This window comes from Ambystoma mexicanum, chromosome 7p (genome assembly GCF_040938575.1).
Source record: "Ambystoma mexicanum isolate Mex_15411 chromosome 7p, UKY_AmexF1_1, whole genome shotgun sequence".
Lineage (NCBI taxonomy): Eukaryota > Metazoa > Chordata > Amphibia > Caudata > Ambystomatidae > Ambystoma > Ambystoma mexicanum.
The window spans coordinates 185,519,733-185,538,765 of NC_090939.1; the positions used below are offsets into that span (position 1 = coordinate 185,519,733).

The following is a 19,033-nucleotide window of genomic DNA, read 5'->3' on the forward strand; positions in this document are numbered from 1 at the left end:
GTCTGTTCAGAGAACCCTGCAGAGCCCCGGCTCAAGGGCATTATTTGGAGACTGCCAGGGCTGATCCCTGGCTATCCTTGGCCCACTTAAATCCCTGTGGACAACACAAACAAATGTAAACATTAGCAAATGGCAAAAAGAAAGATGGACACTGATACATTGACTAAAGGAATTTGAAATGTAGACTATCTGTGCATCCAGGCTCTTCCCTCTGATTCTGGTCCGTCTCTTCAATCGTACTATGCTTTCATGTATTCACCGCATGTACAAATGCATTGAAAATCACAGAACCCAGGATTTGCCCGGGTTCCTATGCTATTTGTAAGAAACCAGAAGGTGTCTCACCCACTAGTCCCCAGGGATCTGTCATCCTGGCGGCCAGGACATGGCCATCGCTTTTAGATCCAGTTCTGGGGGCGGATCAGTGCGGGAGGATCACCTGGGGGAGGGGTCTTGTGGGAATGGAACACCAGATGGATAGATGAGGTATCCCCTTCCCAATAACACCTTTACCCGATAGGTAGGACATTTAGGAACTCTACCACCCCCACACCCGTTTTACAACGCCGAACGCTTTCCCTTTTACAATGCCGAACACTTTCAAATGGACAGCCCGCTATGGAAGAAAACAGACTAACACCCGAGCAGTATACCTGATGTGTCTCAATACAATGGTAAGGTGTGGGCAAGCAATTACTGATCATCACACACTCCTGACTTCCATTAAGCTTCAACACACGGATAAAAGGCGGAGCACGAGAGCACACTCTGGGCGAGACAAAGCACACAAGGAAACAGCAGTTTCGAGACGGCAGCTGAACGAGAGAAGAAAGATGGCAAAACAGAAGGGGATCACAAGGAGGGAAATTTACTTGACCTTTTCGACAAGGAACCGTTACTTTCCGGAAACCTCAAGAATAGAAAACGTAAGACCAGGAAACCAGGCTGAAGAATCCTGGATTGTGTGTCAGAGATACGAAGGGTCCTCCCGCGTCAATAATCAAGACGGGGAGAAGCACCAGCTTCTGTTGTACCATCCTTGGCTCCAAGATCAAAGCAGCATCAATGAAAACAACAAAACCGGTGAGTTGGGGAGACTGATAGAAGATCGGTCTGTGTTGAAGCCAATGTTGCAAGCAGCAACATTGTATGACGAGCGCTGGAACGAACATTTTTAAAACGCGTGTGATAAGAGACACAAGTAAAGTTGAACTGCTGATGAGTGATTGAACTTTAAAAGCAAGATACAATACCTTTTGACAGAGTGGTCTGGCACACTGTGGGTGCTGAATCGAAGGTCACTGTAAGTTATCCAGCTGAGAAGTGACAAAAGTGAAAGTGAGTAAAAGGTTATATCAAGAAGAGAATGAGGAATTGTGAATCAAAGTGGTCATGCAAAGGGTCGAGCAAAATCCTGCGCACAGTCGAAAGTCTTCAATTTTGATGAAGTAAAGAAAGTTTGGAAAAGTAGATACATTTGGTCTGGGCCCAACGGAGGGAGACCTAGGGTGAACAGAAAATCACCTGAGAAGTTGTATATGTGAAATCCTAAGAAGAAAGGAAGTTTAATGTTTGTTGTGTTGCATCAGGCCCTCTGAAATAAGAGACTTTGAATGGCAAAGAGACTTTGGCACAGAAGGCCCTGATGTTGAGGTTTTAAACTGCATCCTTGTGCTATAGAAGTCAGAGTGTGCTAAGCTTGAGTGTGCCGCCTAGTCGTGTGCTGAAACATGGGGAAGGGAAGCCAACGGCTTGAATATCCTGACATATAATTTCTTGAACACATTCTTTTGCTTAACATTGTTTACCACACTATTTGTATTTAGAAGTAAGGATTGGCAATAGGTTTATTAGTATTGGCCCTTTTATTTTGACAGACTATAGTAGGATTGCGTTATTATTATTTGATGGCTGTAGTTTGATCCCATCTTTAGATTTAGGATTAGATAGGCGTTTTTCAAATCCAGTTGAAGTTCAGTAAACACCCTTGAACTGTGATCACTTGTGTTTGTCTTACTGTTGGTTACCATGCCTTCCTTACATATTGCAGTGAATACATGGTAAACTCAGCCACTGAAGAGCTCTGCAATGGCAGCTACCATGTATTTCTGCAAATTGTGCCTGGTTTCTGTGGGCACAGAATATCACGGTACAATCTACTGAAATTAACAGATCGTTAGCGGTAGCAAGAGGAATCTGGCATGAAGTACCACATTTTGGCGGTTTAGTCATGGGAAAGGCACTTGCCAGGCACTGCCATAGTGATATTACCTGGCCATGGATGGTATCGGGTGCAAAATGGTGTGAGTAATTGGGCATCTAACAGCAGGGCCTGCAAATGTCTAATACTTATACACAAGCCAAAACTGTTGGCTTTGCCAATGCTTGTTTTTAACAGGACTTCAGTGAAGGACACGCCTAGTGCTTATAAATCGACATTTGTATTACACCAGCAGCATGTACAACTACAATGAAGTCATTAACCCTCAGAAGACTGCTTTGAAAAAACACTAGCAAGCACTGAGAGCACAAAGTTTGATGGTAAGTGTTAGAGTAGATTTCCTTTTTGAGTGAAATTCTCTCCACCTGTGAGTTCCCCCCCACCACTTTTTTATGGACGCTTGGTTTTTATCTGATTCTCATGAGTGAGTAGGAACCTTTTTCCACACACAATCATTCTTTTTCTCTGTACTTGGGAACCCTATTTTATCTGTTTTTGATACTTTTTCATAGAGTTATGCTTTCCTCCTGGCATCTACAATTTATAATTGCAGTACGCAGCACTTTCTGTGCAGTGTTGCAGGGAGCTCCTTGAGCTTCCCTTTTTATTTTCCACGCAAGGACACATGTTACCATGGCAAGGGGGACACCCTTTTGTCAATCCTGTATTTCTTGTGAGATCAGTACACTCCACCTTATGTGGAGCACTGAGGGAAAACGTGGTCTCCCTTTTCTCACTGTTCCAGTAATTTCTAGCTACTGTTACAAGTTCATATGACAGGCTAGTGGCAGTGTACCTTTTTGCCAACTTTTTTGTGGACTTCTACCTCAGGCTGTCTTTGCAGCTGCGGTAGGGAACACAGGGGTCCCCAATTGCCTAAAATGGTGACTGTTCTTTTTTAAGCCCTATTCATGATGACTTGTTCTTACTTGAGCCTTCTTCTATCTTCCTGTTGGGGGAGATCTTGATGGGTCTTTTTCCTTTGGCGGGCTTCCCTCTAAAGTGTTATTTGTTTCAGTAGTTATTCTAACTCACTAGTTGCTTCCGTCCCTGAGATCCCTCCACTCGTTCCCGCTGACTGCAAGGATCAAGTTTAAGACCATCTGCATCATCCACAAGGCTTTTTGGGGCAGTGGCCCTCATCACCTTCAACTCTCTCTTCCTAAATACCTTCCTCCTAGAGCCTTTTTCTCGTCTACCTCTAACTCTCTGCAGGCGAGTCGCTTCTCCAAGCAGAGATTGTGGGGTAGAACTCTCTACCCTGGAGGTGTCTCCCTCCGGAATGATCTCCCTGCCTCTCTCCACCTTCAGTCAGACCTCCATAAGTACCGGAAACTCCTCAAGACCTACCTTTTTATCCTCTTCTTTCTCTCTCCCTCTACCCTGCTAACCTTCCCTTGCTTCCGCTCCATCTGTTGACCGGCTGCCTGGTTGTCCCCTGAGTCTTACAGGACACCAGCCCCCCACCCCCTGGCCAGTCCCCTTGCACTTGCAGCCTGGCCTTACTTGCACTGCATCCTGGCACTGGGCTAGGATTGCCCCTTGTAGTCCCAGGTGCCCAGCACTTAACTCAGGGCTCTGCTGCTCTGGGTGCACTTCTCAATTTACCCTCTACCCTGCACTTCTTGTCTGCGCACTTGCAGGATCTCAATGGCACAAGGCCTAGTAAGATCGTTGTCTTGTCCTCCCTCTGTTCCCCCTCCCTTGTTGCGCCTTGAAACACTTGTGTATAGGCGCATATTAAATAACAAATCAGTCATTCACTTTTGTGTTGGTTAACATTTGATTTAAAGTGTGCTACCTTCTATTCTACTCTAATATTACTGTGTGAATAGTACTTACATGGCTTATTTCTAAAGCCTGAGTGTTTATAAACAGACTATTTGTTATATAACTACTAGTGTGACCGTGTATCCTTGAAATGCATGTATGCTCCAAGTACTGTGTGCCTCACTACAGCCCTTCTCCCTCGTAGACAAAGCCTGGCTGCTCAGCCATTGTTACCAAACCTTTGGGTAGTTCAGGCTAAACCTAAGGGATACAGCCCTGTCACCTAAGGTGGGCTTTCCAAAGTTCTGTCACAGACAGTAACTTGTGTAAAACTCCCTAACAGTAAGGCTTGACTAAAGCGAGCTCAGAGTTCCCATGAGTAGGTGCTTTGGTCAGTAGGGACAGGAACTGGGTGGTAATGGCCATAGGGATTACCACGGCCATGGGCAGTCAATTGGTGGTCAAATACCCAAACAACACCTACAAGCTTTGTGCCCCTCCTCATAAGCCATGTCTCCCTATATGTATTTGAATGCTATCGTTTTGGTTTATAGGTGGCGCTTAATGAGGGGGCATGGGGAGAGTCCTACCTGTCCACATTCAAACCTGTGACCTACGGTTTGCATATAAATGTCTGCAGCTGGCCTTTCAACCTACTCTGCTATCTTACTTGCATATTGAGACATCTGTACTTCAAACTTCCATTTGTGAACCTCAAATACCCTCAAGTCTCTCTCAAACGTCCCTTGAGGTTCGAGTCTTGCAGGGAGTTTTGTGAAGTTTCACAGAAATCGCAATGTATCTCGATCTCGCACAAGTTTCCTCGAATCTTGGGAAGTTCGCCAATGACCTCACACAGCGTTTTATTGCATAGTCCCAAATACTTGCCTTCCCCATCATATCTGGTTTCCTTAATTTGGTTGCAGTCAATTCACATGCACCATCATGTTCTATGCACAGCACCTCAGGTTTGAAAATAATCCACATGGAATCAAATCCGTGAAAAAAAAGACCGTTACTACATAAAAAACTGGTGCTCTTCCTTGGTTTTTGTGAGCACACACAAATAACTAGAAATAATCTTTAAGGGATGCAAACGAGAGACATTAAAGGTGTACTACTGTCACGGGAGACAATAGTATGCACTACTGTCACAGGAGACATTGCTATGCATCATCTACAAGAAATTATACTATGCACTACTGTCACAGACGACATTACTATGCGCTACTGCACATTCACTATTACCATGCACTACTGTGCAGGACACATTAATGTGTACCCATCAAGAGGAACAGAAAATTCTGGACTCTAAGATTACTATCATCCTGAAATTCGACAAAGCACTGTGTAGGCACTTGGCATTCAACTGCCAGAGGAATAACTCTATGGAGCTCTTTAATACTAGAGTTAAGTGATGCTGACAACTGCCACTGCTTCCACTATTCCCTAAAAAACCATGTATCTGCTCTATGTAAATTCCCCTGCTCCAGATCCCTCTGACTCTATCCAACCCCCACACCTTTCCAGAGGGTCCTAGCTACATTGTGTGAGGGGTCAGCAACGTGACTTTGTTTAGTATTCTCAAGGTTCAACATTTTATTGTAATCAAAAATACACACAAAAACGAACTAAACCAGGGGATTCCATACCTAGTCTAGGATCTAATGGAAATCCTCCTAGCATTTGCAATATTATTCTTCACTCTAAACAACATAAACATTTAAATAAACATGAACAAAATATAAATGAAAGGTTACCAAACAGCCAGCATCTTGGATGACCTCTACTTGTCCTGGGCAGATCTTTCACCCCCAGAATTGTCCCAAAGTCACTTCTTCCAAGAAAAAGAAAAGTCTTACAAAGTCCCAAAGAAACAAAAGTTCACACAAATAAAAATACACTGCTAGCAGTTCTTCTTCAATGGATGAAAAGATTCCCCGTTCCAAGTTCCAAAAAGAAAACAACAGTACCAATGGTATTCCTGGACAGCCTCTCTCCAGGACAAGATTAACAAAGCTGATGACAGAAATAGCACTTCTGCTTGACAACTATTCTGTTCGCAACTTCTGCGGTGTCTGTTACATTCAGTTTTGTCAGGATGCTTCTACTTGGAAGTTGATCTCTCTCCACCAACTCCCTGGATGCAACCATGAGAGCTGGCTCCCTTGCCCTACAGTTGACTTTTGGCATCTAATATTTTCACCTACAACAATACTGATAATTGTATTTACGACCACAGTTCTGCTGCTACTGCAATTTATAAGGTTATGCAAGTTCCACAAGACTTTTTCGACATTTACAGGCTGCCAAGGCACTCTTCTCTCTTGTCACAAGAAAGGGCACCCTCTTTGCCTTTCCTGGTGCCTTGGAATTACCAATCTCAATTATACTACTGCTGCTACAACTTAAAAAATATATAGGCAACTTCAGTGATGTTGAACTAAAAATATTTAGGCAACTTCAGTGATGTTGAACTAAAAATATATAGGCAACTTCAGTGATGTTGAACTAAAAATATTTAGGTAACTTCAGTGATGTTGAACTAAAAATATTTAGGTAACTTCAGTGATGTTGAACAAGTACCCAGCTCCCGTCCCCAGCTTCAGAAACACTGTGACTTCAGTAGCTATCCCAAGTCTATAATGCCACTCTCTCCAGCCTTGGATAATCTTTGTCACTCCTAGTCTTAGATGTCTCTGAGGTAAAGCAACTTCAACTACTCTGAAACAATATTGTTTAGGTCTTAGATGAGCTGGATATGCTGTAATAGGGTTTGAGCTATTGGCTTTGGCTGTACTTGTTCTCTGCTCAGCTTCTACTGCTTTTACAACTTCTGCTTTATTGTTCGTGCTGTTACAAAAGATCAGTTTTCCAATAAAAATGAAATTGGACACACGCTATTTCACTTTACCTTAGAACTGCCACTTCAAAATTGTGCTTGCCCATCTTTCGGTCAGTTTCTTAGCCTCCAAGGTACATTTTGCATGCTCAGCTTTTTAATATGTGAAAACTGGGTTGTAACGCATTGGGAGAGTCAATTAGGAGTTCTTGGTTTACCGGCAGCGTTCTCGGGATGAACACAAGACACACAACCGCTTGGCATCGGGTTGTGTTTCACAATGGGAAAAGAAAAAGGCTTTTACAGCATGCAGGTGTGTCAGCTTTTATATCTTCATCCCGTGTTACATTTCCCTTGTTAATAGGACTTTCCACTTCTACGAACAAGTTTATCTTGCTCAATTATGCACGGGAGCTTCTATTTCCCGACTCCCCAATCACTGTAACTGCAGGCTGCTTCTGCTTCCCTGCTGTTTTCTTCAACTACTACTGCTGGCACTCTTGGGACCCACACCTCTCTACTGCACAGGTGTCTCTGATCCGATCTCCTCAAAGGAAAGACTTCTACTCTCCAGTTTCTCCCGGCTTGATTCTGCACATGGGCCTTGGGCAGATGCACAACTTCAGATCTGCATTCACAGCAATTAGGCACACCTGGAAAGACTGCTTGTTTCCTCCAGCCTCTTCCAATGCTGCCACAGCCAAACAGGGTTGTTGAGCACAGGACCAACTCAGAGTCTGCAGGTGAAATCTGCCCTTCCTCTATTCCGGTGTCACTTCTGTGGTCACACTTCCTTGTGAACTACCCGCCTCGTGCTCTGCTCCTTTTACTTCTGCTACTGCCGACCTTCCACTTCCACTCCAGCTCATTTCTACTGCTCCTCCCTGCAACAGCCTTTTATGACCCTCAGGAGGGTTAATTGGTTTCAGGTACAGGCCCAAAGAATGAATTGCCTGACCCAGTCAAAAGTAATTAGGCTTGCCTGCCTGACCTGAGCTCCTGCATGACTCTTTAGCCCTCTTCTGCTTCTCTGTAACAGAGGGATTCTCGGACATGCAGTCCTTTGTGCAAAGTTGTAACTTCTCTATATCTTCCAAAGGATTAAATAAAGATTTCTCTCCCTTGATGTTATTATAATAGGAGAAAACATGTTTAACCTTTTTAGAGACGTATCTGGGAGAGAAAGTTACAGGATCTCCACTCCTGTTGGCATACCTTTGACCTTGTGGAGGATATTAATTTTTAGGGGTACAGAAAATAGGTTCTTTAAGTCCAACACTAAGTGGAAGTATTTCTCTAGGATTTACATTTACATCTCAGCCTCCTACTAAAGGTATTTTAAATTGGCAATAGGCCAATTCCCCGTCTAGATCTGGGATAAACAAATTCTTCTCCTATGAAAAGTACAACGTCTCATCCTGTGAAATCCCCCCCTCCTCCCTGGGACTTGTCTCCAACCAGGTGATCCTCCCGCAGTACACCAACCCCAGGATTGGGATCAGGAAGCGCCTGCCCTCTCCTGGCCCCCTCGGAGAAGACTTTAGGCAGGGTTTCAGTTAGGGATCCACAGGTATCACATCAAGTTAGCTCCATGGGCTACAATATCCCACCCCTCTTGCACAAACATTCTCTTCTCTATCATTGCCTCTTCCACTCTCAGCCTGGTGTTCCCTCCTTTCTCTCCCACCCAGTCTCTCACTCATCTTACTCAGGTCTCCCCTTCCCCAATCACCTTTCTCTTCTCACCTCCCTCTTACTCATCTGTTTTCTACATGCTCTCTGTATTGGATTTGCAATCTCCTCTTTTACCAGCGTCTCACCCTCCTATCTCTCGCCCATCACCCCCCCCCCTTTTTTTACACATCATACTTTCTTCTTCCCCTTACTCTCTGGTGGCCATCCTCAACAAGGCAATTTTGTGGACACTGTAAACCCCAAAAATTAAGGCCTTTGTGTTGTTTAATGTCTGAATGATCACTATCATTACATACGAGGCAGCACTATTGCTAGTTAACCATGAGTGAGGATTTTTCAATAGTTCACATGTGCTTAATTCCTTGCAATTATGAAAAGCGTAGTGACAAACAATTTTAATAGTTTAGGCACCATGTGATTAAACGAGATGCCCAGGCACACACACTTTGGTAAAAAGGGGAAGCTCATAGTCTTCAGTTCCCTCCTGATCTCTTTTACAGTTTATTTCATTTTCACAAAACACACTCTGAAATTATCAAAAGGGGAAGGATGGTTGTCTTCTTCTGTTCTTTCTCCAATTCACAAATGTAGCACCAAGTCTGGTTCACTATCTCAGACTTGACTGTAGTCCTTCTTATTTCACAAACAGTTCCCAAGTATCAGGGGAGAGTCTCTTTCCCTATTCTCTCTCTCCAGTTTACAAAATGTAATGTCAAGTCTGGTCCACTATCCTTCCAGACTCGACTGCAGATATTAGTATTCCAGACTTCATTTGGGTCCCAGACCCTTCTCTCAAGTGTATCGTATGTCGCACCCATGCCTGGTTCACTAACCTGCCAGGGACTGGTTTGCATATGTATTCTTGATAGTTTTTCCCCAACTCAGGGAAAAACTAGCAATAATATGTGGGATGCATTGACCCACTAGGCTCTGCCCTGCGACATGACTGTGTGCTGCTTTCACCAGAACCAACAACATGGCTGCAAAAAGCCCTATGTGTGCTAAAACCTCTGAGAATTGCGCAGTGAAACCGTAAAAGTTGGCTGCCAATCTACTTTGCCTGTATCAGTGGGGGAACAGGAGACCACACTGATAAAACCTGTCATTTGGTTGCCCACAGAGTGAAATGGAAACTACCTGAAAGGCAGTGCTTCATTGCAAGGAAACCCAGAAGTGCTCTGAAATCCGTTTTTCCTTGGCTGCTGAAATTGCAAAATCATAGTTCAAAACATCAGGAAATATCCAACATCCTTGCTAGGTGGCAACCATCACCTTATTTAAAGGATCCACATAAGCACACAATGTCAGGAGAAGCAGAATCCCTTATAAGAATATCCACATTAAAAAGTGCGCTTGTTTCTGAAAATCTGTAAAATATGGGCGCAGTACCGTCGGCCGCCTATTTGAAAGCTGTCATTTAATTACACTGGCAGTTTAAACTTGTGCAAGAAAATGAAATGGTTGAAATGAAGTGACTAGCCATCAAAAGCAATATAGGTTGCCACTATTCAATCTCTATGTTTAAAAAGACTGAAATTAGAGATCTGTTTGCCTATTTTTGAAAATGTAAGTTTATTTTATCAAAGACAATTTTAAAAAAATTGAGTTAAAGTAACCTCTGAGGCCAGCCACAGAACTTCAAAGCAAATTCCACAGCGTGCCCCAAACAAAAGGTACCTTCCTTCTGCTCTCTGCCACAGGAACTCTCACTCAGATTTTAATGAAGAGGGGAGGAGATTTTGCTCTGCTGCTCTGGGGAGAGACAAAAAGACTTCCTTGATTGAAAAGATATGCAAATTCAAGTGTCAACAGAAACTCCTGCCAGAGGGAAGAGGCTGGAATTGCTCTTGACCCACCAAAACTTTGGAGGCGGGACAGACAGTTATGTGTATTCTTAAAGCACAAGAAAGTATATTTTTTAAAAGGACTGACAGTGGACTGTGCAAAATGGTAAAAATGTGTAAAATATAGTGTGGTTAACATGAAAATTCTGGTCACGGTTTAAAACTACTCAGAACTCTGTGCTATGTTCAGGGACAAGACTACAGAATGTGTTGTTTTGTAGTAATTGTGGTGATGCCAGAAACATGAAACTTCACATGATTATGCCCAGATGTCATGCGCACATATGTGTAAAAATGTGGACAAATCTGACATTGGGTACCAGACCAAAAGTGCAAAAAATTGCCAAATCTAGACCCAAGCTCTCACCAAGACGGGGCTCGGATGAATACTTGCTCCAACAAATATCTGATGTAAAAATGCTATTGGTATTAAGGTTGCAAAATTGTAAATATGAAATTGTATGAAAAATAGATTTCATGTGCAGAAACAACGGGAGGTACTCCCTGGATTACAAAATACAGCGTCATCATGACACCATGTTTTCTTCTCAAATCAGGGGAGTAGAAAGACCCTAACCAATAGAATACCAGGGGGTGTGCCTAGTAGAAGTCAGCATACCCACCCTTTTAGAAAATACATAAATAGAGATAGTTTAGGACCTAGAAGACACACATCCACTCGCCATCCGATTGCTGGCGAAGCACTTTGCAAGAGAAATACATATTGCAGAACTTTGAAAGCAGAAAGGCCCACTTACAAAGCTGAACCATTCTCATCTAGTCCTTTTAAAATCCTGAAACCAGATTTTACCCCAGACCTTTAAGGGGAACAACAAAAAGAACAGCCTGACTGAGCTGTGCTGCTTTCTTGCTAAGAATTATTGCCAGAATCCAGAGATCTGACCCAGTAGAGCAGAGCTATGACCAGATAGCTGTAAACCAGACCAACCAATCAGAACCAGTCCAATTCCACCGTGCAGTGTCCAGAGTGCCGTGCTGAGTGCAGAACCAGAGTGCCTGGAGTCCAGTCTGGTGTGCTAGCAGAATTCCAGTCCAGAAATCTTTGACCAGATCCCTGACAGGTCCATTCCAAACAGTGGTAGTGAGTATCCATAGCATAGCATAGGATTGTCTCTAGCATATGTATTATCCATAAGTCATCCCTATCCAAACCCACTCTTATATCCAGAACTGCATTGTAGAAAATCTTTGGTCTTACCTGAATCTTTCTCTCATCCCTATAGTCCTTTGGTATAGTAGTGTTAAAATCATCTTTGCGCCAATATATTTGCTGAAGAAAGACAAGCGTCTCGGCGGGCAAAAAACCAGCCAGAGGCGTCTCTCGACTGGTGGCTGTGCTGTCATGTAGTTTGTGGCTTCATAGTCTCCCTAGTATAAGAAACCTTGTTTGTAATTTTAAAAAGCACAACCTTGTTTTACTTTCTGAAAAAAACGACCTCTACAAAAACCTTCATAACTTCTTCACCATGTATGCTAGAAACGAGATTTAAGTGTCCACTTGAAGCTAACATCCTCAGCTTTCCACTAGTATTAAAACCATTTTAGTCAATTAAATCCATATTTCAGTGTTTTTACCATTCCATTCAAAGCCAAATTCAAAACCAGTTTGACAAGTTGCAATCATTCCTGTTTTTCTCTGAGTTTGCTGGGGGAAATTGAGATTGATACTGTATTTGTTTAGTGTGTATTCCTGAAACCTGTTTTCTCTCCTTCCATCTCTTTATATTGCCTATTGGGGCGATTGTGTAGTGTGCAGGGGGAAAGAGTATTCACATTGCATTTTGATTGAACCCACACAAAGTATTCTTCTATGCTGCATTATTTTTTCCTATTATTACTCTGCGTGATTAAAGAGAGTTGTTGTGACATCACCCCATTGGTGATCCTTGTATAAATATTAAATAGTTTGATATACATATATTGTGAAATATATAAAATAAATCCTTTTAACTTTGCAAAACAGCCTGCTTCCTGGTTCAGTGTGACCGGGGGATTCAAAGAGAGGAGCGTGCTTTAAGGGTATATCATTCAGAAAAAAAAGAACTTATAGAGATAAATAAATAATTAAGGGTTCCAGCTGTGCATCACACGCTAGGCATTGACTTAGGTGGAGTCCCGGGTTGAAATCACTTACAAATACAACCCGTAACTCAGGTACCTTCTGTGGCGTTAATGGCTTGCTCAGGTGGCTTCGAGGAACTGCTTCTTCCAGCTGCAGGCATCAACATTGAGTGTTCCCAGGTATGGTCCCTCTCAGCGTGTGCTTCTTGGTCCGACTGTGTGGTCCAACTCCCAGTCTATCCTGGGCCTCTGATTATCCAGCCTGGAAAATGGGTAATAGAGTGTGTGTTCAGCAAGGCTCCGTCAGCCTTTCCTGTTCTCTCTGGCAAGCCTCTAGCTGGCTCTTGATTCCTCCAGGGAGGATCTGTCGAAATGCATAATCATTCTTCCCTTTTTATCTCTGGCCCTTGCTGTAGATGACTTAACCACCTAGGTTGGTTCCACAGTTGGCTTTTGCCTCCTTGCCTATTCTTCTTTGAGTCAGTGTTTGTGTAAACTCCAAATGGGTAGGCCTCACTCTTCCTCATCCCAGTATGGTCTTTACGAATGAGGTCCTCTACACTACGGAAATACATAGGTGTGTGTTGGGGATCACTGAGGGCTGAGTGGGGTGAGAGGAAAGAGGGGACAGAGATGGGGGTTGCATACTGCATTCTCCAAAGGTAGTCGTCATTGATCACATTGAGTGTTTCCCTCCCCATGGGATCCGTCCGTTGAGTACCACCCCCAGGGGGATTATCGCGTAGTGGCCTCACCGTGCTGGCCTCATGGGAACGGGCACCCTCCATAAGAGCAGTGACCGTACGCTGGGATTTGTCACAACAGGGTCAAGTCGAGGGTACATGGGACATTTCACCTTTAGTTGTTTGTTATTTTTCATCAGGTTATATAGTGCAGTAGCGGTTCAATCCCAAGGTCGGCTATAATTAATACATTTAACAAGGACTTTCAATGTTTCTCATTTTAGCTGGAGGGGACAGTAAATGTTAATATGACCAAAGTATATACACATTCAGGATTATCTCAGAGAGAGGAACGGTTGAGTGAGACATGTGGGAATTTGGTACTATGGTCTGGCATATGAACACATATCTCTGCAACAAGTACTTAACACTCAAACACATTGATATGCATTTCAACTTTAGTCCTGGCACATGGTCAATATATTCCCCTTACAAAGCTGAAAAGCTTCATGAGTTACGCTGTAGTGAACGCACAAACTGTATGTAGTACAGTGAATATAGAACACATTAAAGCAATGGTCATGAAACTGTGGGGCTGGGCCCCCTAAGGGGGCCCAAAGGATGTCCAGGGGCTTCTCGGGGGGGGGGGGGGGGTGGAGGCGGCAAACTTTGCAAGGGTTTACGATCTGTTTTTAATAGAACAAAGGATTAGGGTGATTGCTTTTAATAGAAAACATAAGCAGTAGAACATCTGCATATATTTTAAAGTGCCTGGTACTCCATTGGGCATCCCTTGGGAGCCCTGGGTGGGAGCGAGAAACAATATTTGTACTCGAGGGGGTGGTGGTGGCGGGCTCAGTATGAAAACCTTTGAATACTAGTGGATTAGAGGATGAATTGATTAGATCATATTTGTCAACAACAGAGAAGCAACAGAGTCAGAGCCTTGGCAATGTGCTATACAATATCGTACCATGTCACTTTTATTATGTAAAAATGGGTACCGACTTCTTTGTGTGGGGCCATCATGAGGTGAGGGGCCCTGGCAATTTGCCCTCCATAAAGACGTGATTGGCTCTGTTGGCCACAAATAAGAGAGGGGGCACACAGCAAACGCTGCTTGAGATCTTTTCTCTCTTTGGTAGAAGCACACATCTTATTCCCCAGCTCATAACAGAATTGTGTATTCCACTTATTAAAGCACACGAAGAAGGAGGGCATGCAGTCTTTATATCGAAAATGTTTTAAAGAATGAACGTATATCGAATATTGTATAACAAAAACATTTATGACGAATGCACTTATGGGTGGGTTAAAGGGTTAAATCACTTTACACAACCATTTACCATGTTCTAACTTATTTTGCCAAGCATTTCTGTTGTTTAGAGTACACGTATTTGGTGTATTGTATTGTATGAAGACTTGTAGAGCGTGAACTATGTCCCGAAGGCATCTAGGCGCTAGAAGACATTGAAAGTGGGGGAGGAGGGGCTGGTCAGGAAGCCTGAATCTCGGAAAAGATATGGTTTCAGGTGCTTCCGAAACTGAAGGTGATCAACAGTGTTTCGAAGATGCACCATAAGAGAATTCCAGAAAGTGGGAGCCAAAACCGAGATTCATCTCCCCCCCCCCCCCACTCGTGCCCTACGGTAACTCGGAATTTGAAGTAAAATTTTGGAGGAGGACCGAAGAGTTCTGGTGGGCATTACACGCATCCAAGTTCGTTCGCACGTGCTCAGGCACTTTTGCTCTCTCGCTCTTTGCACAAGCCCTATGCTACTCATCAGTAACTGTGCATAAGCGCATCTGCTGCCTCTCACTTAACTCTCAAGCTTCTACCTTTGCATTATTAGTGTGGGCTCATGGAGGTGGCGATAGCCATGAGTAAACAAGCTATATATCACCGTTTCTGGGGCAGGGGGCGTACAGCACATATTCACAAGAGTGCAGAATAGTAATCACAATTAGCACCAAACTATGGCAAAGACTGGATCACGGAGTGTCGCCAGCAATACCAGTTCACATCCCATTCAGCCTCCTTGCCAACACCAACCAGTACCTGCCCAGTGCTCTCCCTGCTCATCATCTCCAGCCATCTTTGCCAACCGCTCACTGCTGCCGCCTCTCTATTAATTTGAACATGTTTTGAACCTGCCTTACATGCAGACTCTTCCCTCATTACCCTGAGCATAAAGTCTCCTGGATGGCCCTGGATGAGCCAAACAGTGCAGGCCTTGGTACTCCGCACTCAGGGAGGTGTGAATGGATGTGAGAGGGAGGTCAGTGAGGGTGGTTGCAGGTTCAGCGCAAAAGTAACTCAAGAGAAGCTGGTGCTGTGGGGGAGGGGGTTCATTGTGCGGTGCAGATGGTCTCTGTTTATAGCATGCTCAGTATGTGTGTGTTGTGTGTAGTAAATGCTGTTATGCCTCATGCATTCTAGGACATGTAATCATAAATCCCTAAAAACAAAACTAAGGGCTGCTGTGAGAGCCTCCAGTGCAGCATTTATTAAAGACACATGGTGGCGACCTCCAGACGGCATGACTTCCAAACAAGCATGGGTTGTATGCAAGCATGGGCTGAACCCAAGCATGGGCTGAACCCAAGCCTGGGCTGAACCCAAGCCTGGGCTGTACGCAAGCCTGGGCTGTACGCAAGCCTGGGCTGTACGCAAGCCTGGGCTGTACGCAAGCCTGGGCTGTACGCAAGCCTGGGCTGTACGCAAGCCTGGGCTGTACGCAAGCCTGGGCTGTAGGCAAGCACGGGCTGTAGACAAGCATGGGCTGAACCCAAGCATGGGCTGAACCCAAGCCTGGGCTGAACCCAAGCCTGGGCTGAACCCAAGCCTGGGCTGTACGCAAGCCTGGGCTGTACGCAAGCCTGGGCTGTACGCAAGCCTGGACTGTACGCAAGCACGGGCTGTAGGCAAGCACGGGCTGTAGACAAGCATGGGCTGTACGGTATCTCTAATGCAGGTTTCATTGGTCCCCTTTGTCTTCTTTTTGAATTGACTGCAGAAGTCATAATAAACATTTGTAATGGATCTTGGTCGGAATGTTGACCCCCCTGCATGGTAACCCGTTCTCTTTTCCTCAACCCCCTCGTCAATTTTGGGGAAGAGTCCCCAGCACCACCCCACCCCACCCCACCCCACATTCCTCCCTTTCCCATCACTGATTGCAGTCTCCAGCCTGCTGGGTTGAAGTCTGGCGAACGGTGTGGCAGCACTTGATTGATTGGCAAGGAGCCTCCTAGTGGTACAATGCTGAACTGCTTCTTGCAAGGATGTGTCTGCAGTGTTTTGGAGATCAAATCGAGTCAAAATAGTGCAAATGTATCGGTGACAGGACCTATTGGGCGTAAGAATGATTTGGGAAAAAAATGACCATCGCATTACTCTGGCCACTCCATTGGGATGGCCAGCTGTTGAGGCATTTGGTGCCAAAATGAGATGTTTTGGATCCAAAGGACAGGCAACAAAGGTGCAGTGTGTGCTGCAGGACACAGTCAAAAAGTACATTTGCGATTTACCCATCTCCTCTGCCAACCCATCTCTTCACTCTTTCTTTCGTTGGTCCTTGCAACTGTATTTCTTTCCTCTACTTCTTTTTCTTTCTCTAATCCTGCTTTTTATTTCCTCCTCTGTTTTCGTTCCCTTTCTTTCTTTCTGCTACTTCCTTTGCCTTCCCTCTCTCTTTTTTTTCCTCTCCTCTTTCTTTTTTCCTCTCCTCTTTGTTTGTTGCCACTATTGCTGCTGACTGGTATGGTGCGCCTATAGGTGTGTGTTAATCAGATGTTTTGAGTTCAGGAATCCCTGAAAACCCCTGGGATGTATGTATGGTATTTTTGCTAGCATTTTTGTATATGACAAACCTGGTTATGTAGCACTGGAGTGTTGTACAAAATGTAAATACGTGGTTGACAATAGCGACAACGTCGTGACAGACTCCTTGGAAGACGGGGAGGCATGTACATTTTGTATTGCTTTAAGCTCCCTGAAAACCAGGGACCTTAGTTCTTTTCCCTGTTAAAATTGTGTTGGTTAGAACGGTGGTCTTATCATTTCCAATTATGTATCTTTTCAGGTCTCCGGTGAAACCCAAGAAAGAAATCCTGCCTCATCACGGGATTTAAGAATGTACACACATTCTGTAAGTGTGTTTATAATGCTCAAAAGGCTGTTTAAGCAAAATGTTTTTGACCACTTGTTTATTCCTTTTTAAGTATTGTGGTCATAAGATCTCAGCAAATTGTTTGTTTCTGTTCCTTTTTTTACATAACAATGTTTATTGTTAGTCCAAATACGTAACATCTTAGTTAAGCAAAACGCATAATCCTTAATTTGTAAATGCACAACTACATGTATGAATCTGCTACTACTGCATACACTACAGCCACAGTGCACCTGAGGGGACCTTTTATGCTTCAGAGGTACCTTCAGTTGTGGGTCATTAGGCTTAATTGCCTGACACCTACTACAGCATGACTCTTCAGCCATCTTCCTCGTCCCAGTACTTATGGGATTTGTAGTTTCCAACAACACAGGTAGTTCTTTTTGAGTAAATTCTGGGTTTTATGGATAGATTTATTTCCCTTGGAGTAATTTAAGAATGAACCATTAGAATGTGTTGTTACAGAGGAAGACAGTCTATGTAAGGCAATATTTCTAAATTACTTCCCATTATACCTTTGGGAGTAAGAATTACTTTTATCCTGAAATACCTTAAAGGGTCTTTCTGTTGTTAAGGTTTGTTCAGGCCCAGAGCCACAGATCTGACATGTAGTTAAGATACATCATAATGACAAGAGGCCATTACCTGTTCTGGCAACTTTAAAAGGTGCTCCCTTTTAAAGGACAAATACGGGGTCTCATCCCACGGGATCTCCTCACCACCCTGAGCCTTGTCTCATCCCAGGTGATACTCCCGCAGATCACCACCACAAGATCCGGATCAGAAAGTGTCTGCCTTTCCCTGGCCACCAGGGAGGAGACCTATGGCAGGGGTTTAGTGAGGGATCCATAGGATACTTCACAGTATTTAGAAAGAGTACAATATAACTGTCCCAGACTGTCCATTTTGGATTGATAACCTTCTATCGGAAAATAATGTACATGGATATTCGAGGTTTTGATAATGTGCTTTGCTCAGTAAGACAATTGTAAAGTTCTTACTATGATTACACAATCTACAGGAAGTGATAATGCACACCATTTTGTTTATAGGAATGTCATTACTTCCTGGAAGGGGTTTTGCTCAGATTAAAACCAATTACCTCTTCCGTCTGTGAGCAAAAAGGCAATGTACAGCATGCACACTCCCTGTTAACTAACAGAAAATGGCAATTAACACAATTTAAACCCAGCACTCTGGTCCTCTAGAACTGCAGCACCCCCTGCACACCCATATCCCACTTCCCTTCCCTGGTATGGACAATTTATCCTTGCTGTGATTGTGACTTTACTGAGATATGCAATGGTAGTGTACGTCTCCAAATACCAGGCTGGTCCCCACCTTTTGAAATGCTTCTGTCACTGCTCTCATTTTACTTTTAACCATAGAAAACTCTGTTCCCGCTTATCCCCCTGACGCCCAATTCAAGATCACTTTTTTCCCTCTGTCACACTACTGTTAACAATGGCTGTGGTGGCACTAGCAAAACACAAACACAAGTCTCACCCACAAAAAGATAGGCGCCTACACAGTACAGAACGCGTTTGTAATTTACCTCTCTGACAGGAACCACACCATCAAGATGGGCAACTGCAGGTCAGACTGTCACCCTGTCTACTTTGCAGTAAGAGAGTCCTGGAAGGCTCAACACTCTTTCTGGTGATATTTGATCTATGCATGGAGCCGTTGGCTACACTTCTCAAAGATTCTGACATCTCGCTCCA

General features: G+C 43.9%; 1 protein-coding gene across 4 annotated transcripts in view; it reads left to right on the forward strand.

Annotated features, from left to right (window-relative positions):
• The window catches only part of TMPRSS2 (transmembrane serine protease 2), a 499,201-nt gene that overhangs the window by 205,065 nt on the left and 275,103 nt on the right, over positions 1–19,033 (forward strand). For all 4 annotated transcript variants that reach the window (XM_069636039.1, XM_069636041.1, XM_069636038.1 and 1 more), the window contains one exon: positions 17,223–17,288. In XM_069636039.1, the coding sequence (XP_069492140.1) occupies positions 17,274–17,288 (15 nt within the window). In that variant the 5' untranslated portion in view covers positions 17,223–17,273. The remainder of the gene's footprint in view (positions 1–17,222; positions 17,289–19,033) is intronic.